At 40.0% G+C, this 23,998-nt stretch overlaps 1 protein-coding gene and 1 long non-coding RNA gene across 3 annotated transcripts; one reads left to right on the top strand and one right to left on the bottom strand.

Moving 5' to 3' along the window:
• The first annotated feature begins 182 nt into the window (after positions 1 to 182).
• Positions 183 to 23,998, top strand: LOC134204085 (serine/threonine-protein kinase Nek5-like). Of its 2 annotated transcripts, XM_062678915.1 has the most exons (3): positions 183 to 255; positions 362 to 502; positions 23,072 to 23,998. In XM_062678915.1, exons 2-3 carry the CDS (start codon positions 435 to 437, stop codon positions 23,850 to 23,852), a joined length of 849 nt encoding a protein of 282 aa, XP_062534899.1. In that variant the 5' UTR covers positions 183 to 255; positions 362 to 434; the 3' UTR covers positions 23,853 to 23,998. The 2 variants fall into 2 exon arrangements, with proteins under 2 accessions (XP_062534899.1, XP_062534898.1); XM_062678914.1 differs by having other exon boundaries at positions 194 to 502.
• On the bottom strand, positions 16,765 to 17,623 carry LOC134204078 (uncharacterized). The gene is made up of 3 exons (XR_009977771.1): positions 17,395 to 17,623; positions 17,196 to 17,301; positions 16,765 to 17,131 (listed from the first exon to the last, which is right to left on the bottom strand). It is a non-coding gene; the product is annotated as an uncharacterized LOC134204078 (long non-coding RNA).

The following is a 23,998-nucleotide window of genomic DNA, read 5'->3' as shown; positions in this document are numbered from 1 at the left end:
TACTTGTAAAGTGATGAAAAAGATACATAAAATGTGTCGTCATTCGCGGATGCTAGAAAGTGAGAAATGAGAAGCCCAGGGTAAAAAATATGAGCTCATGTCAAAGTATAGTCGTTTTCAGTTTCAGTTCAAGAGCCGGCCTCGGGAACAGCGTTGCCAACATGTGGGTCGTGAAATAGAATGATCCCTGGAAAGTTTTGTAATGAAAGTACCGCCGAGTGAAGGAGCGTGAGAAACAATAGAAATTCTGATAATGTTTGTATTCTTCACCAGCAACGCACATAAGAATATTCAACAATCTAATAATTTTTATTTATTCATGTTGTCTTACATTTCGACTGTTTTTTTGTGTTTATTAAAGACTCTTTAAATCTTTTTCGACTGTTTTGCAAATGTGTAAAGAATTTGTATTTGTTTAGTAAAAGCTTGCGAATATGTTGCAGAATATTGATGTAGTGAATCTGGAGTTTGAAGCTCATCTGGGATCTGGTTGTTATGGAGGGTGAGTAACATTTTATGACTCGGGTAGGCGTTACTGAATTGGGCTCGTTCACAAAGTTCATAACGCAAAAAAACACAAATTTGATCCCCCATCCCCACCCCTCTGTGATTTGTTTGCAAAAAAGATATTTTAGTTACCAGATAACGATTGTCGCTGTCGTCGCTGTCCGGAACATCTTTTGCTGGCGAGGATAGGGGATCTAAATGTCAATGAAGGAAAAATACATACCATTTGACAGTTTGATACCACACATGTTTCGGCCAGCAGAACAAAGGGAACCGAAGCGACAATCTTTATCTAGTAACTAAAATAAAAAGATATTTCAGTTAGGGCCTGTTCAAATATTACGTAACGCGAAAAACGTTGTTTTTAAGAACCCCCCACCCCCTTGTAACAATCCGTAACAATTTTCAAAACCACCCCCACCCCTATGCGTAACGCGTAACAAATGCTATTTTTTGAAAAAAATCTTAATTTCAGTAGAATTTAAAGGACAGTGCAATAAATAATTATCTATTGTATATTTCATGCTACTTCAAAGATAATGAATATTATAACAAATCGTAACAAAAATCAAACAACCCCCCACCCCCTATTGCGTTACGTAATATTTGAACAGACCCTTACTAGATAACGATTGTCGCTTCGGTTCCCTTTGTTCTGCTGTCCAAAACATGTGTGGTATCAAACTGTCAAATCGTATGTATTTTTCCTTCATTGACATTTAGATCCCCTATCCTCGCCAGCAAAAGATGTTCCGGACAGCGACGACAGCGACAATCTTTATCCAGGGTTGTTACGACTACGCGGATTTCGCGAATTTGGCGCGGATTTACATAACGATTTTAAGATTTCGCGCGGATTTAGTTTTAGGTAAAAATTTAATAAATAAAATGCTAGATCTAAGGACGTTAATTTACAAAATAGTTTTATGTCTTTTTGGATCTTTCATTAGCAGATGTTGTTGAAAAAAAAACTTACGCTTGAAGGTTACCAACATTATTTTTCTGATATGCCCAAGCCCTTATTGAATATGTATTATACTCTGAAGCATTCTTGCTATTTTTTGCATTGTTGCTATTTTTAAACCATTCTGAAACATCACAAATCATGTCTATTGAAGGACATGAACTCTCATTTCCACCTTGTCAATTTCTTTTGTAATTCCGAGATACCTGTCAGTTTCTGATTGATTATTTCTTTTACGATGAACCATTTAGCATTATACTTATATCATCATATTTCTATAGCCTAGAAAGATTTTTGTAGCATTCAAAATGCAAAAAGTTATAAAAATATTTCTGGGGGAATATTCGCGGAATTTCTTCAATTTCTGTAAGAATTTCTCAAGCGATTCCCGCAGGAATTCATTAGAAGATCTATGCAAGGCTCTGAAGATTTTCCGCAGGTTGTTTTTTGAACTTACGTCAAATTCCAAAATTTCCTAGTGAAGCTTTTGTACAATTATACAACGACTTCTGCAGCAGATCTGAGAGCAGTTGGATTTCTGCAAATATTTGCAAGAAAATTTCCCTTAGGATTAATCGCAGCCATTTCTGGGATGAATCTATAAACGAATGATGAATTTCTGCAGGAATTCTCGGAGATTTTGGCTGAAATTCCAGTACGGTCAAAATAAAAAACGGTCAAAAAATTGTAAATTAATTCCCACTAAAAATGTTGTCGAAATTTATGCATGAACTCTTAGAGAAACTTGCTACAAGAATTGAAGGAGAAATAACACACAAATCGGATCAATTTTTGCTAAAGTTTACGGAAATTATTCTGCCAAATTCCCAAAAAATTCTATTGAAATTTCTGAAAATATTCCTCTGAAATATCCGAAGGAATTTACGCTTCAAATCAGGATTCTGACCTGGCAAATCAATGGAGTTTAAGTAACCATGAATTCAAATAATTATTTCACAGAAGTTTTGATCAAACCCGGAGCTGCAATGTCTAATTCCTTGATCTCTACGCAAGTTTGTCTTGTGATAATGTGTTTGTCTTGAATAATGACAACAAAGTTGCATAATAACAAGTTTATCTATGATCAATTTCGATCAAATCTGACCTGAACATTCTTTGTATATCAATGTATCTTGTGCCAAATTTTATAAAGTTTGACCAACAAAAAATCAACTGACAATAACGGAACAAAACATGCAAAAACCATCATTTCGTTTTAAAAGCGGTGCCTATTTAAATAGTTTTGGCTGTTTAGTTCTTGTTCACTTATAGGGCCATCTAGAGTGGTTGTAATACTAAATGCGGGCTACTTAAAAAAAACAGAATGGAACACCGTCTTCGATCAGAGGTCGTTCAGACTGAACACTTAACACCTAGACAACGGACAGGACACATAACACCCAGTGGACCGGTGGAGATTTTTTCGATCACGAAAAGTTTTCTCCTTACCGGGGCGGAATCGAACCCACGCTCCATAACCCATACGTCTATACGATTGACGTCGCTAACCGCACGGCCACGAAGGCTACAATATGTAGAGAAAATGCTAATATAGTTGAAGTTGAAAAGATGAAAATCAGGCTAAGTTCTAGTTGGAATGTATTGCCATTAAAGAATAAGAATATTATAAAAGCGAACTTGAAGAAATGAGGTTCAGTAAAAAAATTGAAATTTCACGTGTAATTGCTTAGAATTTAGTTCTAAGTCGCGCGGAAATGGCGCGGATTTGATTTTACTCGGCGCGGATTTGGCGCGGAAAATATTTCAGGATCTCCGTAACAACCCTGTAACTAAAATATCTTTTTACCCACCCAATCTGTGACGCATGAAGTTTTACCGTTTTATTGGCGCTTTGATGTTGCATGAAGAAGAAGAAGCTGAAAGATGATAATGTAAAAAATCTCCACGTGAAACCATACGAAGAAGTTCTTAAAACTCTTCTCAAAAATTCTAAAAGCAATTTTATTGAAAACGGTAAGCAGTACGGGGTTGAACTTTTCTTCTACTGTATAATAAACACAATATTTCTATTCGAAATTTTATTTTCTAATATTACGCTTAAAACACAGTATAAGAAAAGTCCAACCCCGTACTGCGTACCGTTTTTAATTAAATTGCTTTTAAAATTTTTGAGAGGAGTTTTAAAAACTTCTTCGTATGGTTTCACGTGGAGATTTTTTGGATTATCATCTTTTTGCTTCTTCTTCTTCGTGCATGTATGAAGAAGAAGAAGCAGATAGAAAAAAAGCACAAAAGAAGCAGAAAGAAAGGAAAGCACACGAAGAAGTTTTTAAAACTCTTCTCAAAAATTCTAAAAGCAATTTAATTAGCAATGGTAAGCAGTACGGGGTTGGACTTTTCTTCTACTGTATAATAAACACAATATTTCCATTCGAAATTTTATATTCTAATATTACACTTAAAACGCAGTATAAAAACCCTGATTAATCCACCAAGCGGTGATGGTGCCTTTCTCGTGCATTATAAAAATAGTATTTTGGCCATAACTTCCTAGCCCATAGTCCGATCTGACCAATTTTCAATAAGGGTTGCTGACGTTTAATCGTCTTTCTTCTTCAAGCGCGTGGCAAGGATGGAGTTTGTTTTCATCGGAAGCGTTTCCCGATGAAAACAAATCCTATCTTTCCTTTGCGCTTGAGAGAGAGGGATGATTAAACGCCAGCAACCTCTATAGGAAACAATGGTAGAGTATCCTGCGTTGAATGCAACTTGTTGCGAGTAAATCGGTTAAGGGCTCATTCACAACTTACATTACAAATTACTCCAAAACGCGGAGGGTTACTGCCCCGAACAAGGGTAGTGGGGCTGGGAAGTTGAACCCCGGCCAGGTACCTCCAAAACCGGGGGAGGAAGGACCTGGAAAGGTACGTCCACCCAGTAAAGACAGTGGTAAGGGGTTACGGCAGGCTGAGAGCTCTCAGCCGCACCAGACCAGGGAAATAGAGGGGGATGACGCCTCCTGGACCCTGGTCACGAACAAAAGGAAACCGAAGACGTCAAGGGCCGAAAAGAAGGCCCAGGCGAATGCGGGTAGCAAGAAGTCTAGGGTAGGCGCCAATCGCTCCAGGGGCGATGCCCTAGTCATCACGGCGGACGAGGCTAAGTACTCGGCGCCGACGTACTTGAAGGCGATGAGGAGTGACGTCAAGCTCGGTGAACTCGGCGCCGACGTACGTCGAATAAGACGTACCCGGATGGGCGAGATGATCCTCGAGCTGAAGCGGGGCGTCTCGCAAAAAGGCGCCGCCTACAAGAAGTTGGCGGAGGAAGTTCTAGGCGAGACGGTCAAGGTGAGGGCACTCACTACGGAGGTGAATCTAAGGGTTAAAGACCTGGACGAGATCACCGAAGTCGAAGAGCTCGGCACGGCACTGCGGCGACAGTGTGAAGTGGAGACGCCCACCGCAGCCGTTCGGCTACGGAAAGGTCCGGCAGGGACGCAGGTAGCATTGGTTCGGCTATCTGCAGCGGACGCCTCCAAGGTAGTCAAGTTAGGGATCGTCAAGGTGGGATGGTCGGTATGCCCTGTGGGCATATACGAGCAACCCGAAGTTTGCTTCAAGTGCCTGGAACCGGGGCACAAGCAATGGGACTGCAAAGGCCCTGACAGAAGCAATCTCTGCCGACGCTGCGGATTGGAGGGACATAAGGCACAATGCTGCACGAACCCTCCCAATTGTTTGATTTGTTCCAGCAAAGCTGTAAACAGCAAGCACCCAATGGGGGGTTCGATGTGCCCGGCGTTTAAGCGTGCTGCAAAATCACAGTGCAGGTAACGCAGCTGGCTTGCTCGGCCTCGCCCGAGTGTTTGGTGTGCGCAGGTTTAGAGGAAACGGCGGAACACGTGTTGTTCGTGTGCTCACGTTTTCGCGCAATGCGTGACCACATGCTTGCCACATGTGGTCTGGACACTACCCCGGACAACCTAGTTCGGAGGATGTGTAAAGATGAAGTTGGCTGGAACGCCGTTTTATCGGCTATCGCCCAAATCGTCTCGGAGCTACACAGAAGGTGGCGCGTGGACTCAAGGATGGCTAGTTCAGGCGCAAATAAGAGGTGGTCCAAGGGATCGGAGTCGGCTTCATGGGTCATACCGGGGGTCATGCTCTGTGGTCGAACTCGATCCTTTTATCGAACAAGTGGCCGCGCGAAGTACAACATGGTATCGTCGCTTTCGCGGCGTAGGTCAACCGGGCGGGTTCCGAGCCCGAGGACGGAAAGGGGTCCTCGTCAAGGCTGGGGCAGGCGTAGGCACCGCGTCGGCAAGTCCCTCTGTGTGCTGGCGAATAGGCCCTATCGCAGAAAGGTCAATTTGGGGTGCACGCGGCATCATCATTCTTGATACCAGTCGTGCAGAGGGAAGCAGGCGCGAAGTCGACCCTTCCCACCTTCCGAGGACATAGGGCGTGGTAAGGCCACCTGGAAAGCCGGTAATGCGCTGGCACGATACCATGGTGTTCTTCTAAAAAAGCGAGTCACGAAGTTCGATGCTGCAAGGACACGCAGCTAACCTCGAGGGTGCGTTGTGCACTGGCCCCCCTTTGAAGCATTACTTTCTGGTTGTACCGAAGGGACTATGGGCTTGGCGGCAATGGAAACGGTTTAGCGGGTCGGGGATGTAGTCCTGCCTCCCTCGTTTGCTATTGGAGGTGATCCCTCCCCGCACTTCCTGGACAACCCAGGATGTCTGTTGAGCAGATTCCCCCCCATTGCTTAGGAAAAAAAAAACACACACACATACACAAAGACATCACCTCAATTCGTCGAGCTGAGTCGATCGGTATATGTGGGTATATAACACTATGGGTCTCCGAGCCTTCTATAAAAAGTTTATTTTTGGAGCGATCATATAGCCTTTACGTATACTTAGTATACTGCCCATGATCGCATATTTGTAACACTCGCATTTTTGTTCATTTTGTAAAAAGCCTGTGATTCGTTCAGAAGGGTCAATTGATTGCATCCAATCCCACAAAAGTAAAATAGGCTTTACTATCTTAGTTATCTGTGGTAAGGCGGAAATTATTGAGTTTGTGGGAGGGATTGAAAAACGATTTACAAAATCAACCAAAATGCAAATGTTACAAATATGCGATCATGGGCAGTATACGAGAAAGACAAAAAAGTAAAAAACACAGTATAAGAAAAGTCCAACCCCGTACTGCTTACCGTTTTGAATTAAATTGCTTTTAGATTTTTTGAGAAGAGTTTTAAAAACTTCTCCGTATGGTTTCCCGTGGAGATTTTTTCGATTATCATCTTTCTGCTTCTTCTTCTTCGTGCAACATCAAAGCGCCAATACTGTGTATTAAGTACACAACATATGCATAATCGAGTTTCAGACATAGTAATTAATTTCCACTCCGGGTGGCTTAATACCGGGTGGCTAATAAATATAGGCAATTAACTTTGAATGTATGTACTGAAATAAAATGTGAAAACGGTAGTCAAAAATATGTAGAGTAGAGTGGGGCAAGAGTACGCACTTAGTTTTCAATCGATCATGTGGCCCTTATAAAGCAAGCTTCTGCATATCAAATCAGTGTCGATGATTCATATACTCTTCCTTTAAGTTACCCAGTGGAAAAAATATTGAAATTATTGAGATTCGTTTTAGTAGAACCCTTATTGCAAGACAAGTGAAAAACGCACTCTTACCCCACCGGTGGGGTAAAAGTGCGGATCGGGTGGAGTACACTCCAAATAATCTAAACGTTGTTTCCACCTGAATTTTCAGGTACATTTTACGTGCACACGTAGCTGCAAATGCTTCAGAAAATTCAGGTGAAACTTACGTGTCCGATGAATTCTATCCAAAACTCAGGTAGAACTTACCTGATTTTCACGTAGAATGAGAATTCTATCAAAAAACAGGTAAAAGTTACGTGAATTTCAGGTGGAAAAAATCTACGTACTTTTTCAGGTGGAAACAACGTGCAGATTTTTTTGGGTGTAAGAGTACGCATTTGTCCAATCATATGCTTTAAGTATATATTAACACAAATAAGAGTTAATAACATTTAATTGATGTTTAATAAGCATATATTAGGGAATGTTAAAAGATTACGTAACTCTTAAAGGGGGAGGGGGTCCTAAAAATGTGCACTTTCATACGAAAAACCATTGTTGCCTTTCTCGTACACTAAGTGTACGTAAAGGCTATAATATTGCTTCAAAAACAAAATTTTTATAGGAGGCCCGGAGGGCCGATTTTCATATACCGGTCGACTCAGCTCGACGAATTGAGGTGATGTCTGTATGTGTGTATGTATGTATTTGTGTGTGTGTGTATGTGTGTATGTGTTCAAATTTTGTAGACACACTTTTTGGAACTTAGCATTATCCGATTTACTCGCAACAAGTTGCATTCGACGGGGAATGCGGTCCCATTGTTTGCTATTGAAAATTGGCTCGATCGGACATTGCATTTCGGAATTATTGAAAAATCATTGTTTTTTCCCAAGGGTCCCCCCTTGGAAAAAAAATTCAAAACCGAAAAAAAAATTTTTTCCGAAAATGGTGGCAATACATTTTAACTAATGCAAAAACATGCAAAATGATCGAAAAAATGTGATCTATTCTCCTAAAGAGCTTTTTTGACCTTTCTAATGTGATTCTTTCAATATATTTTATAATGCACGAGAAAGGCATCATCACTGCTAGGTGGATTAATCTGGGTTTTTTTGTATATACAAACAACTACAGAGGTAAAAATATATAGCAGGTTTCACGTGGCGTATACAAATGAATTTTCCTTAAAGGAAGTCCACCAATCACGTAACGTAAAATTTGGTTATTCCATCACCCCTCCCCCCATATTATACTTTTTGTATGAATCCTCTGAAAATTATATGGATCGTCATACATCTCGCAACCCCTCCCAGATAAACGTTGCGTAATTTATGAATATTTCTTTTGATTAAATGAAATTATCATTTAGATGAAATTGTGTTTTCGTACTGTTATTTCGCTTCAGTGCTTGGTTCGCTAAGTCCTTTCTAACACCGAATTACTTCAACTTATCCTAAAAACTTGTTATAATTTCGAATTCTGTCCCTTTTTTCTTAGTTGTGGATCTTTACGCTTTGGAAGAAGTCTTATGGGCCAAACACAATTGGTACGTTTGCGTACGTTTTGACAGTTTTCCCATGGGAAAACTGTCAAAACGTACGCAAACGTACCAATTGTGTTTGGCCCATTATTTCACCCGGTGTTACGGGTTTGACATCAAAACTTGAAGATTCATATGCGTACTTTTACCCCACAGTCCCAAAAATTAGTCAAGTAATGGTTTTGACTTCTTGGAAAACCAACCGGATTGGTGTTCTGCACCATAAAGTACTCTATACAATAGCAGGCCTGGTAGCGGGTCACTTTTTAGTGACTTGGTCACTTTTTTCGGGCAAGTCACTAAAAAGTCCCTTTTTTCGACCTCAAGTCACTAAAGTCACTTTTTCTCGCAAAAAGTCACTATTTTCAACTATTTTGAAACTATTGACTGAGATTTTTTTTAAATAAAACCTTATGTACCCATCGGATGATGCTTTGATCATGGCGGAAATAAAATTACAGATCTTAAAAAATGATCGCGCTGAAACTTCGTCAGCCGTTTAACTCGCTGCTTTTACTGGCATTTCACCAGTAGCTAATTGAAGGAGTTTCACGTTACAATTTATAAATCGGTATACAGTCATGCAAGCAGGAGACCTGCCAATTCCGATTTTGTTTTAAAGCTCAAACTTTATACAGTAGGAGAAGGTGGGAAGATTTGATTCCTTGGGAGACTTGACCCCTTGGGAGACTTAATTCTCCGCTGTTTTACCGAGAACTATACTGCCGTTCTACGCATAATTGTCCCATGTTACCTTTGATGAAAAATCTCAAACACGAGTCAATTTGTCTCACTGAAAAAATGAAGTTGTTTTTTATGAAAATCTAGTCTGAAAACCATTTAAATAAGTAGTGATTCGTTTTATGTTCTGCAAACGTGTTGCCTACGCTCATTAACATCCAAAAAATATTTGGTAAATCTCAAGATCCAATCGATTCAAGACAAAATTTTCAAAACGACTTAACTGCTTTTGTAAACAAAGTTTCAAACGACGATTTGACGAATCTGATAGCTCTCCCACGCAAACCAATACCATCAATAGGTAGCTGAAGGATTCCGCTACCTGTTGTTGGTGTTGGTTTGCGTGGGAGAGCTATCAGATTCGTCAAATCGTCGTTTGAATCTTTGTTTACAAAAGCAGTTAAGTCGTTTTGAAAATTTTGTCTTGGATTCTAAATTTAGTGGGACAAATTGACTGGGTTTTTTCATCAAAGATAACATGGGACAATTATGCGTAGAACGGCAGTATAGCAGTATTGTTAGAGTGTACTTTTATTATAGATCCTCTAGACAACTGATCGTTATGTGGCGAATTATTTTTTGATTGACAGCCTTATTTACTCTATTATTTACTGTGTTTGTCCCTCCTAAAGATGTATTTAAGCAAAATTTGAACAACTTCCCCTAATATTGACAAAATGCTATCATTTTTTCACAGCACAAGCCGTCAATATGCTAAATGATCTTCACTGATAAAAATGCCAACATTCCACCACAATTTCAGGATAATTGGATTTTGAGTTGTTGTCACAATATGAGGAGACTTGATTCTGAGACTTGAGAAGTTTGGCAAACAAATTCAAGAAAATATAAATTTGTTCTCAAGCGGCTATTTTTTGTAGATTTGACAGATGTGATGAAGGGTTTGCTCTAAAAAAAATATTTATTGAGTAGATGTTATAGAGAGAGAACCAAGTCCCCCCATTTTGAATATTGCATGCGCTTTCGAATTCCATAGCAAAAATCGTTCATGAATACGTACAGCAAGTAGGGAAATCTGCGTATTTTGGAAAAAAAAAATTCAAATAGTTCAGAGAGCATAGTCCTGCAGTATAAGCAGAAGGTTGAGCGTTCAATCGCAGGCTCGTTGTACTGGATCTTCATAATTTGTTGTTCCGTTTTCTACCCAAACGATCCGTACTGTTGTTTTTTTTGCACTGAAAATTCCAATAACTTCCGTGGCACCTATGATAAATCGTGCATCTTTCTTAAATATATACCTATAGGTATTCAGCTAATCCAGTGAACTTAATTTTCACTGATTCTCACGTGAAGGGAATGCTCCTTCACGCAGATTTTTGCCAAGAAATCATTTTTCAGAAAAGAAAACAGATCTTATGAGTGATAACCATGTTTCGCGCACTTCCAGTGGCGTAAAAATTTGATTTTCTCGGAGGACTACTCATAGTTTTGAGTACTGTTTTTGACTGATATTTAATAAAATTTCCGTGGGATTAAAAGGAAGGCCAATACAATTTTTCTGAGTAGATAAAAGTTAGCGTGTACGATTTTCATTTCTCTTCTGAGTTCGTTCTAAGGCAAAAGAGTGGTGAGTGAAAGATGATTCTCATTCGACCCAAAAACGCTTAATTTCGTCTCATCGAACTTGCAACTGAAACTGAAAGTCACTATTTGGTCACTTTTTCTGCAACTGAAAGTCACTATTTGGTCCCTTTTTTCGTCAGTTTTGGTCACTAAAGTCACTTTTTTGAGCTGCATCGGTCGCTACCAGCCCTGATAGGTTATCGAAATGGTATAATGTTCACCTGATTGAACGTATATATGGTAATGAAATACTAGTTGCGGAAATCCAATTATTTTTCGCAAAACGATCAAAAAATTATCTAACTCCATATCTCTCTTGTTTTTTATTCAAATCGTTTACAATTACACATGATAATAGTTGGCCAGAATGCTTACCTGTCAAACTGATGCAGTGCTGCTAGTTTATCTTTTTTTATTACTTCAAAAAATCGAAAACGTACTCTTACCCCACTCTACTCTCTATTTCTTTTTCAGATAAATTATTTAAGCTCTTTTAGTGGAATGTTTTCAACTGTCTAAGACGAGTTTAGTACACCCGATTCTTTTTTTTACACGGGGGATGCGTTCCGTGTAAAAAAAGTTTTCAGTTTAAAATTCGAAAATCCGTGTAAAAAAAGTTTCATGATTTCTCGACGAATCATGCAAAATGGAGCAACTTTGCAAAAATTGTGTATGGGATTTTTTTACACGGCCGTGTAAAAACAGAATCGGGTGTACTTTAGTTTAGTAGTAGACACTGAAGACGCCCTCACAGTTGAGACCGAAATACGTATCTGTAATGATACCAAAACGTAGTTGAATTGACGGGGAATGACGGCTTTGGCAGGTTTTGTTCTATTATTGTCACGGGGGTTTTTTATGACTGATTAATGATTATGCTCAAATTTGGCCTAAACATTCTTTGCATATCAAAGAATATTGTGGCCAAATTTCATAAAATTTGGTCAACAAAAACCCCTTTGACAATAATAGAACAAAACCTGCCAAAGCAGTCTTTTCCCCTAAATGGAATATAGTATTTCTTTTTGGTTTTTTATGAAAGTTAGGATATAACAAGACCAGTAACTATAAATTTTAACGGTTAGTAGTCTTGTTGTTATCTAATTTTTATGCATTGAGAAAAGTAAGAGATCAGTCGTGTAATGTTCTGTATACTAGGATTGTAAAGGAACGCCGAAATAGGGCCAGCAAACATTTTTTAGTGAATCTACGGAATTGATGTTGAATCAATCTGGCATCGCTGGTCACATTGGAATGCTCGGAACGGTGGGTGCAGTCTCGGGTGCAGTTGACCTCCACAAACGTCAAATCAGAAACAAACCCGCAGGCAAGCTAGCGGCCATTACCGCTCGTGGAAAGCTGGATAAGACATCCTATTAAAATGATTCGATACCTGAAATCAACGAGCAGCCCTACGCCAACTGAGAGGCGATGTCCCTGGCCGTGAACAACATGTGCCATTGATACACTAACCAAAGATTTGATCCGTTTACGAAAAGTCACTCGAAGACAGTCCCAGCGTTCTGGGTTGCATGCTCTTAAGGAGCCCCATACACGCTACGACATGTTGTACAGTACACTCCAGCTGATCCGACAAATGTATGGCCGGACTATCGAGGTTTCTCTCGTTAATCCGACAGTCAAATCCATACAAATGAACCAAAACAAAATCTCAGCACGAATTGGTAAACTGACAGCATAATGAATTTCAGTGGCGCCGGGAGTGGGTGGGACAAGTAGGACATGTTCTACACACGAATTTTCCTGGGTGGGACAGTCAAAGCATTGTCCTACCCATGTTATAAAAAGGTGATTTCAAATTTAATCAGAGTATTATCATAGAGTTTTCTTAGATCCTGAATGAATAGACTACTGATTATTTTTTAGGACTTTGAGCACTTTATAATCTCGAAAGCGTTCAAGATGTCTAAAGCAAGGATATTTTCGACCATCTTGTAATTTGGGTTCAATGATTTAGTAGTTTATCAATATTTTGGAATTCATCTGTAATGATTAATTGGCAATCTATTGAATGATCGTACCTTGATTACTAAATGATCAGAAATATCCTTGCTCTAAAAGTTTTACAGAGGTAAAAAAAGGCAAGTCGAGTCAAGTACGAGACACTGAAGACGACCACACAGTTGTGGTCGAAATACGTATCTGCAAAGATAACGAAAATTAACTAGTGGAATTAAATGGAGAGTACTTAATTCGTCTTAGACGGTTAAAAAAAGTTATTGAAATCAGCAAACGGGATTAATTAAAAAATTTTAAAGTATTGATAGATGGAGTGCTTTTAAATGAATTATTGGAAGCCCAAGGAAAAAGGTTTTCTACAAACCTGAAAAGTTTTATTGAAATCTGAGGAACCACAGACATTATAAAGTCCACTTGAAATCTGGCCCGTAAGAAATTTTGAGCTCTCAAAAGATTCTTTGACAATCATACGATTTCTTCAAAGTTTGCTTTGGATCACTAGATCCATAACCAATAATAAGCAATAATTGATTGAAACCATTGAAGATTCATATATATTTCTGTGATCCATGAAGCTTGTAAAAATGTTCGATAATTGAGAATTCAAATATGTATGTCATGCTTCTTCTTAGTTATCCTTAAGCAATCTTGGAAAAGCAACATTTTTCCAGAGAATCGTAGAAAACTTCTCAAATTATTCTTTCCGCTAAGATTTGTTTAAGTCCAGATTATTTCTGGAACAGGGATGCCAGATACAATTTTTAAATAGGGGAACAGACGGCTTTGGCAGGTTTTGTTCTATTATTGGCAGGGGGGTTTTTGTCGACCGAATTTTATGAAATTTGGCCACAATATTCTTTGATATGCAAAGAATGTTCAGGCCAAATTTCAGCAAAATCAGTCCTTAAAAACCCCCCTGCCAATAATAGAACAAAACCTGCCAAAGCCGTCATTCCCCCTATCTGTGTTAATCTCAGTAAAATGTCTGTATTTGTCTATATGGGGCTTCAGAGGTATACTGGAAATAGAAAATTACTCAAAACCATACATTTTTGATATCATCGAATATCAAGGCTTCAATAATCTGAAATTCGAAATAAGTTTTCGTTCCATGAAATAATTAATAATGTATAATACAAATAATTGTAATTCATTTAGTTTCCGTTAGCGATTATCCACCTGAGATTCAGCGGCCACTCTCCATCTTTCAAGTCTCCCCGGATTCACAAAACGCCAATTTCAATTCTGCGTTTTCCGCCTCAGAGCTGCCTTCGCCCTCTCAATGAGTAATGGAAAATCATCATGTTTCGATATGGTTGGTTATTTCATCATCAAAAACTTTCCCAACTCCGCCAAAACCTTGCTCTGGGGTTGATCAACCAAGCTTGGTCTGATCGAATTTTTCCGGATGAATGGCGGAAAAGCCTCGTTGTACCCATCCACAAAAACAACATTTCCTCTCGAGATGTCACAATGTACTGGCCTTCAAAGCTGTGGAAAGATTTGCAATCCTGTAAATGTAAATCAGCGGCTGTAAATTAGAAGTCGATAATAGGTTCGGCTTTCGCTATCAAGCATTCCGCCCGGGATACGGCACGGGCACATACGTCGCATATCTGGAAGATGTACTGCACAACGCCTACAACGACGACAAGCACGCGGATCTAGAACATTTCCAAGGCATTCATCAGGACTTCTAACAGTGGCAAGAATGGGGATTTTCCAGCAACTTGCTTTTTTCCGGAACTTGGTAGACTCTGACCACTAGCAAATGCGTTCGAGGACACTTCCTCATTCCGCTGGTTGGGTGACTAACCCATTTCCATCAACAAGATTTTGGAAGTTCTCGATGTCTCCATTGATCGGAGCCTCTCGTTTCTTTTGTACTGCCACGAACTCAAAATAAATTGTCGGACCAGAGACAACGTGGTTCGGACATTAACGAATGTATTCGTCAATGGTTCGGACCTTGTCTCATCCTCATCAAAAAAACAACAATAGGTCCTTCAATTCCTACGTTCGAGCCGCCTCAGAATTGTTACTCGCAACACCAGCCGAGTCTACCTGTGCCGAGGCTGGCATTCTGCATTTTTGCCACCGTGCGCTGGTAGCCATCTGCCACTAGCCGGCTCGTTAACCGCAGCCACTGCAGGAGAATACACACTATGGCCTGCGGTGAATATAAATAATTTGCAATTCCGTGACTCTTAGAAGGTCGGTTTACGGATGGGTGGAGTTGGTATTGGGGTCACTGGGACCGGCTTCACTATCTCGGACCGCCTCCCAGATATGTAGCGCATTTCTTCGGCTGAAGGCGCCGTTATCTACCCGTCCAGGGAACACATCTTCGTACTTGTAGACTCTACCAGCGCTATCTCCACATTCCAGAGTGATAAACCTAAGCACAACTTCTTCAACTACTTCAAGAATTCCGAACGAAAAACTCCGGGGTACTCAAGAAAATTGATTCGATTTTCTTTGGTGTTGTTCTCACAGGATTTCCTATACGTAATGTTTTCAGAAGCAACATTAGGTTTTCATTTATACTGTTATCATCATCGGAGATTCTCAGGTTTTCATGATTTTTTCTGCTTTGGTTTTCCTCCAAAGATAACAAATCAAGACAAAATTTTCAAAAACGACTTATCTGCTTTTGTAAACAAAGATTCAAACGACGATTTGACGAATCTGATAGCTCTCCCACGCAAACCAACATCACCAACAGGTAGCGGGAACCTTCACCTACCTATTGATGGTGTTCCCGGATAAAAAATACCATTGAAATACCATGGCTTTTATTGTTACAACACCATTCAAAACATAGTAATTACCATTGAATGTAATGGAATTTTGACAATTAAATCACATAAGAAACAATGGTTTTCCACGATAAAATGAATGGTAAATGGCACTTTTACAAAAAAAAATAGGGGTTGTTATGTATCTTTACAATAAAAAATTTGAAAATTTTCCATACAAAATTTAGAGCAAAACAATAGATTTTACGGTTCTTCAATGAGACGATTTCGAAGGACAAAACAATAGAAAATAACGTGTTTTAAATGTTTTCTATTACTTTTTTTATTGTTTTACTGTAAAAGTACAATATGATATAAAATACATTTTGCTCCAATACTACAATAGAAATATAGTACAGTTTTATGTATTACCATTTTTTATTGATACGTGAAAAACAATTAATTTTGATATAGAAAATTATTTTGAGCTTTTTAGTTGCATGTCTTCACTTGTAAGATATATTGTACTTCCAGTTGAAAACCGAAGTGAGCTCTCGCGACAATGGAGTTTTCTCCCGTTTCCGTTTGTCGCAACTACGTCGCGACTAGTGCGCATCATGGCGCACGACGGTGGCATAGATGCGCACTAGTCGCGATGCAGTTGCGACATCAGGAAATAAGGAAAAACTCAATTGTCGCGAGAGCTCACTTCGGTTTTCAACTGGAAGCACAATAATAAGACGAGTTAGTGCTATCCCAATAAATACCACCACTTGATTGTAACTTTACAAAAACATATTTAGACCTCGGCAGTAGTGTCTCGTACTCGACTCGAGCCAAGTACGAGACACTCAAGACAGCCTTACTGTTGACGTTGAAACGCGTGTCGGTTAAGTTAGAATGCAGTGGTGGAATTAATGGGATAGTACAGGATACACACTTAACTCAATTCACCGTATTCGGTAAATTTTACCGAAATCTCAACAGCAGATCTGTTCGGTAATTATTTTACAGATTTTTTGTAATTTTTTCCATTGTTCAACTGTCAAAATCACCGAAAATCAGTAAACTTATTTACCGAACAGTTCTGCTGTTGAGATTTCGGTAAAATTTTACCGAATTCGGCGATTTATTTTAAGTGTGTAGTACTACATAATATCAACTTAATGTTATTTTAACTTAAACTAAATTTGATTTTAACACACAATAAAACTTAAATATTTAAATAAAAAATTTAACATTTCAATTTATGGACTTCGTTCGATTAACACATTATCTGGAGACACAACATCAATTATATATGTTAAATTAAAACTATATCACAATTAGTTGGATTCCACGGAAACTATTGATGAAGGATGCATTCGAAATGGGTGATTTCCTCCTGCGAGGTCGTGGAACGATACATTCCTAATTACTGTGCTGGATTATTGCGGACATTCTCATTACACTTTCCACCTCTGCACCTCTTATGATTAAGTTTTCCTGTAGTATAGAAAAGAAACATTCTGTTTTATATTGCGAAGCTCATGAATCAACAAACACTTACCCTTGATCTTGTTTTTGATCCTAATTTTTAAATAACGATGAGAGTAGCCTTGGCTGAATATCATATTCTTGATGACTTCCATAATGGTTTAGAGGATGTGTTTTTCCTAACGGGAGTTAATTTGAATGAATATGAATAGTAATCTATTCCGATACGGTAATCATCGTATATTCTTGCCGGATATCTAATCATCTCCTACCTTGCATTCCGGTCCGGCTAAATCGAAAACAGCACCGCCCCAGACGAGCTCCAGATGAGAAGCTAAAAGAAAATGGCACTTTGTTTTTTGCTCCGACACCCAACCCTTATTGCAAACTGTTTTCATTTTCATATCACAATTTCCAATTAAATATCACAATGTACTTCTTCAGAAGGAATAAAAAGATGGAATAATGTCTACACGCAACACATTTTATTTATAGTTGAGATCGAGGTTGAGAAAGAAAACATAAACATCTGGAGTAAACTGTCAAAGTGCTGAGGACATACACTCTCAAAGTAAATCACACAAAAAAAGCAAATAATAAAAAATATTTTACAAATTGCCTTTTTCAAGTAAATTTGTATGAAATAATGTCGTTTTTGATTTTTGAATTATTACTTGAAATTCGGAACATTTCGTAAATTACAATTTCGATTTATTTATTTTTTGACAACAAAGTGTATTGTTATTCAATTGTATTCATTTGTTGTTCTATCAATACAACAATGTTTTAGAAATCATTTTAATTTTATCTTCAAAAATGCTTGCCTCATTGTGCGAATACGTTAACTAGAATATTAGTTTCTAATTATAATGTAAAATACAAAATACAGGGAAACAATAAACGTATAAAAGAATTTATTGTAACATTTAAATGTATTGTATTTATGAAGTAAGTAAATACTTCATGTTAATTCTAGAGAGCATCTGTTTTTTAAACAATTCATGTTGAATAAGTGGAGAATAAATAATTATCATCATTATTTTTCATCATATAAAATGCTTTCCACAAAACCATCACAATCCGAGTTATTCTTCAGCGCTCAGAAGATTTCCATCTAACATGCATTCGACCCTGCTGCGACAGAAAGAGCATGACTGTCAACTACGAAACGAAATGAAAACAGAGAGAATTTTCTCTCTGGCAAAGAGAGCGTGACGCTTGTCAGTTTTGTTTTGTTGAATTTCTCCCTGCATCCCAGTTAGAACGAAAGCTCTCTCGTAATAATTGTTCGTAATAAATTCTTTTTAGCGGGTATCTTTTGACAGCGCAAAATGTATGGAATATTACGTAAATAATGACATCATAAAGCGTATTTACCCTGAAACGCCAATTATTATGTCATTAATGGCGTAATCTGAATAGGCTATTATGCATTTTGAAATGCAGTATTATATTCGAAATTGTGTTTAAAAAATAATCGAATCTTTATCGAAGAACGCCTATTGCTATTTTGCGGTGTTGAACTTAAACTAGAATAAAAAAAAACACCTAAATAAAGATTTAAAAAAAAAATATTGCTATTTTGTTCTAACAGTCTTTTGACGAATCGTCAGAGGAACGAAAGCGAATGATTCAAAACCGAACGATTTATACGTTGTCCATTCATCACTGGCTAGAGCGCTGCACTGGGTCATTACCAAGATTTGGGAGGAGGAAGTTTTGCCGCAGGAGTGGATGGAAGGTGTCGTGTGTCCCATCTACAAAAAAGGCGATAAGCTGGATTGTAGCAACTACCGCGCAATCACATTGCTGAACGCCGCCTACAAGGTACTCTCCCAAATTTTATGCCGTCGACTAGCACCAATTGCAAGGGAGTTCGTGGGGCAGTACCAGGCTGATTTTATGGGCGAACGCTCCACCACGGGCACGGACCAGGTGTTCGCCATTCGCCAAGTACTGCAGAAATGCCGCGAATACAACGTGCCCACACATCATCTATTCATCAACTTCAAGGCCGCATATGATACAATCGATCGGGACCTATGGCAGCTAATGCACGAAAACGGATTTCCGGATAATCTGACACGGTTGATCAAAGCGACTATGGATCGGGTGATGCGCGTAGTTCGAGTTTCAGGGGCATTCTCGAGTCCCTTCGAAACCCGCACAGGGTGACGGCAAGGTGATGGTCTTTCGTGTCTGCTATTCAACATCGCTTTGGAAGGGGTAATACGAAGAGCAGGGATTAACACGAGTGGTACAATTTTCAATAAGACCGTCCAGCTATTTGGCTTCGCCGATGACATAGATATTATGGCACGTAACTTTGAGAAGATGGAGGAAGCCTACATCAGAATGAAGAGGGAAGCCAAGCAGATCGGACTAGTCATCAACACGTCGAAGACGAAGTACATGATAGGAAGAGGTTCAAGAGAAGACAATGTAGGCCACCCACCGCGAGTTGGCATCGGTGGTGACGAAGGTGGTAGGTGGTAGAAGAATTTGTGTACTTGGGCTCACTGGTGACTGCCGAAAATGATACCAGCAGAGAAATTCGGAGACGCATAGTGGCTGGAAATCGTACATACTTTGGACTCCGCATAACGCTCCGATCGAATAGAGTTCGCCACCGTACCAAACTGACAATCTACAAAACGCTCATTAGACCTGTAGTCCTCTACGGACACGAGACCTGGACGATGCTCGTGGAGGACCAACGCGCACTCAGAGTTTTCGAAAGGAAAGTGCTGCGTACCATCTATGGTGGGGTGCAGATCGCGGACGGTACGTGGAGGAGGCGAATGAACCACGAATTGCATCAGCTGTTGGGAGAACCACCCATCGTTCACACCGCGAAAATCGGACGACTGCGGTGGGCCGGGCACGTAGCCAGAATGTCGGACAATAACCCGGTGAAAATGGTTCTCGACAACGATCCGACGGGCACAAGAAGGCGAGATGCGCAGCGGGCAAGGTGGATCGATCAGGTGGAACATGACTTGCGGACCCTCCGTAGACTGCGTGGTTGGCGACGTGTAGCCATGGACCGAGCCGAATGGAGAAGACTCTTATATACCGCACATGCCACTTCGGCCTTAGTCTGAATAAATAATAATAATAACGCATCATTTGATTTCGATACTCCAAAGTGTGCTGAACAAATTCCTGAGGATGATCCTTAATGGAACGTACACGCCAGTCAAGCAGTTTGACGAACATTGACTTCGCCCCCGAGAAAACGCTTTGGTTGCTGTTTTGTTTGAACGTGTGTGAAGTTGTTCGAACAACCATTTGACAGTTGGCGGCTCGGTTGGAAAAAATTAAAACGGTTTGATTTTGGTTTGAGTTGTCGGGGGTGGAGTCAAGGTTCGCCGAACATGTTTGAGCATTTGTAGTGAAGTTGCACAAACCCCCATATATTTTTTGATGGTTGGTGCTCAAGTTGGCACTTCGGTTGTTCGTGTGTGATATTGTTGGTCGAATAAATTGATTGTTCGTGCCGCTGTTGGTGAAACTTTATGGATGTTTGAATAAACGAGAGGTGGAGTCAATGTTGGTCAAACTGCTTGACCGTGTGTACGTTCCATAACACCCCTCCCAGGAGGACGCCAACTTCTGAGGTCCACCGTCTGACCGGTATTAAAACACTACAAGAACGCTTTGGTTAGTGTAGAGATCGGTTTAGGGTTCGTTGCTTATCTTCGGACCAAGCTTCAATTAGGGCGCTTGTTCCAATCTAGGTTATCAAATTATTATTGTAAATATTTGTGTAAATAGTTAGGTTACACAAATTTTAAAAATTAACCAATGCTTCTTTAAGGCTATTTTGAAAAATTAGATAAACTTGTATAAATTAAAATTTAAACAATTAAAATTAGAAACTAAACTTAAGTTGAAGGGCCCAAAGGCCAACCACTTGAAATGCTATAAAAATAATGTGTACGACGAAAAATGGAAAATAAATGTATTTTTAACTAAAATTTGATTTCGATTTTTCGGCGTAAGTATGTGAACAGACTCGCGTCGGAGCAGCAGGATAGACACAGAGCTGGAGGTGAAACATCGGCAGTCGCTGGAACAGCCCTGGACCCTGGACTGGAGGCGACACATCGGCAGCAGCTGGGATGGAGGCAACAGGCAACACATCGACATCGGCAGCAACTGGAGCTCTGCCATGTACATCGTGAAGGAGGCGTGCGTTGGAGTGGAATAGCAGACGGCTTGGCCTTGCGGTTGGCTTTGCAGCGAGGTTTGTGAGGTTCTCCTCGCTGCAACCAACAGGTGGTTGCCTCTGCTATTATCAGGACGATGACAGTCAGGTTTTAAGGCTCCCCCAGACTTAAGGTCACTCCTGACGGAATCCATGTTTCAAGGTGCTCGCGTTTTCGGGGGCACACCATTCGATACGGAAGCAACGCACAACTGTCATTTTTATTATTTCACGCATGCTGCGACGCAGCAATGCTAAGTCAACAAAAATTACAGTTGTGCGTTGCTTCCGTATCGAGTGGTGTGCCCCCGAAAACGCGAGCACTTTGAATCTTGGATTCCGTCAGGAGTAACCTTTAGCGATTTCATAGCCGCGACGGCGACAACTAGTCACCGCGATTCTATCATTGGGTCGCTGCAGGCAATGTTCTATATACCCTTCCAAACCAATGGCGACAGAATCGCTGTCGCCAAGTGATAGAATCGTGACACGACTGTCGTGTTTGGGGGAACCTTTATGCTCGCTGTACAGGCCTTGGAAAATTCGTTCAAAAACGAACGAATGCTTCGTTTTTAGCCCGTAGTGAGGTTTCAATTTCGGTGCACCGATTGATGTGCGCTTGACGACGTGTTGCTGGCTGCACGAACAAGGGAAGAGGCAAATATAAAGCATTCGTTTTATACATTGAAAGTGGGGAGTTTTGAAGGTGGTATCTTCACAAGCCGGGTAGTGCCGAGGAGCCATTGTTCAGTAGGGCAGCGTGAAAGGAAGATGCTTCCTTCTTTCATCGGCAGTGTTTCAGATGCGAGTGAGTGTTGTGCAAGGTGTTGTGTATATGCAAAACCATATTAGCGAGGAAGAGAGAGAATGCATCATATACCTCTCTTTTACACATTCATTCCAACTGAAATGCGCAACTCACTATAAGTGAGTGCTTGATTTCACTCTCCGGCTGTTTCGTACAGCAGTGTCATATGGAGCGAGGAAGCATTCTTCACTAAGCACTTTGAAACTGTTCTCTCATGAAGCTACCTTCCTCGGGAGTATATCTGGTGCTGACGCATTGGTCCTCCTCATCTTCATTGCTTCATTCATCCAACCCCGGTCGCTGTATTAAAGCGGCATAGAATGAAAGCTTGGTCGCGACAGTTAGGACTAGAAATTTTAAATACGACACAAAGAAGGAGGACCTAGGTCGATCACTTAATATATTACCATATTACAATATGTAAACATCAAAAGTAAAATAAAAATTAATTTTACTAAATAACTTTTATCCTCTTTTACTTTTACTTATTTCCAGGGGTGTAGTTTGTTTGCCCTCGTTGGCCGTGCGGTAAGACGCGCGGCTACAAAGCAAGACCATGCTGAGGGTGGCTGGGTTCGATTCCCGGTTCCGGTCTAGTCAATTTTCTGATTGGAAACTGTCTCGACTTCCCTGGTCATAAAAGTATCATCGTGTTAGCCTCATGATATACGAATGCAAAAATGGTAACCTGGCTCGCACTGAGCACTAAGCTGCGAGGCGGCTCTGTCCCAGTGTGGGGATGTAATGCCAATAAGAATAAGAAGAAGAGTTTGTTATAACTGCATTCTTACCATTTTTGATTGCTTAATGACTTCCTGACACCAATTTTTAAAAGAAAACGTTACCTATTATAGAAATAAGCCTGAAAGCTGACAACCAAAAATAAATCTTCAAAATTAATCATATCCTATTTCTTCTCCGTTAAATGCAGCCACGTGTGTTTGTTTCGCAATAAGAAAGACAAAAGAAGCCGCCGTACCGTGGTAAAATCTATTCCATACAGCAGCCCAGACTATGCCTACCAGGCGGTACTCAAAGAGCACACCATTCTGTCGCAGGTGAACCATCCACGCATTCTTCGTTACTTCGGTTTCTTTCAAACCGAAGACTCGTGGAACATGGTAACGGAATTTGCTGAACGTGGAAATCTGGCAAAGTTTCTGGAGCGGCGTTCAAAGCACAATGAGTACCTATGTCAACGTTCTGTAATGGCAAAGTTCGGAGACATTGCAGAGGCCCTTCAGTATCTACACCAACGTAAAGTAATCCACCGTGACCTAAAGCCGGAAAATGTTCTGATCGATGCCGACAACCGGTTGAAGTTGGCCGATTTTGGCATAGCAAAAATTTTCACAAATGCGATCCCGGGCGAGGAACTCAATATGACGATAGTTGGAACACCGCTGTACATGGCCCCGGAAGTGGCCAGTGGAAAAGCGTACGATTACAAAAGCGACATATGGCCATTGGGGATTATCTTCTACGAGCTGTGCATGCTGGAGCATCCATTCATGGAGAACTGTCTGGTGATAGGAGATGACGGTAAGGAACGATTTGTGACGCCACGGGTTGATTGCGTCCGAAGGGGATATCAGGACGAGATTCAGACACTGTGTGAGATGATGTTTCAGGTAAATCCGGAAAAACGCTGGACGTTGGAGAAAATTTTGAAAAATGATCGCATTATTCGACTGATGAAGCGGGAGATGTGATATGGAAGAGAAACTGACTATGTCGTCTGATTTTATAATTTATTTGAAGAATGTATCACATATCTTAGCGTTTATTCTAAGGAATGTAGAAAAGTGTCTGATTTTATAAAGTAGATCGCAAATAAATTTTGTTATGCATAATCAAA

This window comes from Armigeres subalbatus, unplaced genomic scaffold (genome assembly GCF_024139115.2).
Source record: "Armigeres subalbatus isolate Guangzhou_Male unplaced genomic scaffold, GZ_Asu_2 Contig382, whole genome shotgun sequence".
Taxonomy (NCBI): domain Eukaryota; kingdom Metazoa; phylum Arthropoda; class Insecta; order Diptera; family Culicidae; genus Armigeres; species Armigeres subalbatus.
Note: the sequence above shows the minus strand (reverse complement) of the source record. Positions and strands in the feature narration are given on the sequence as shown.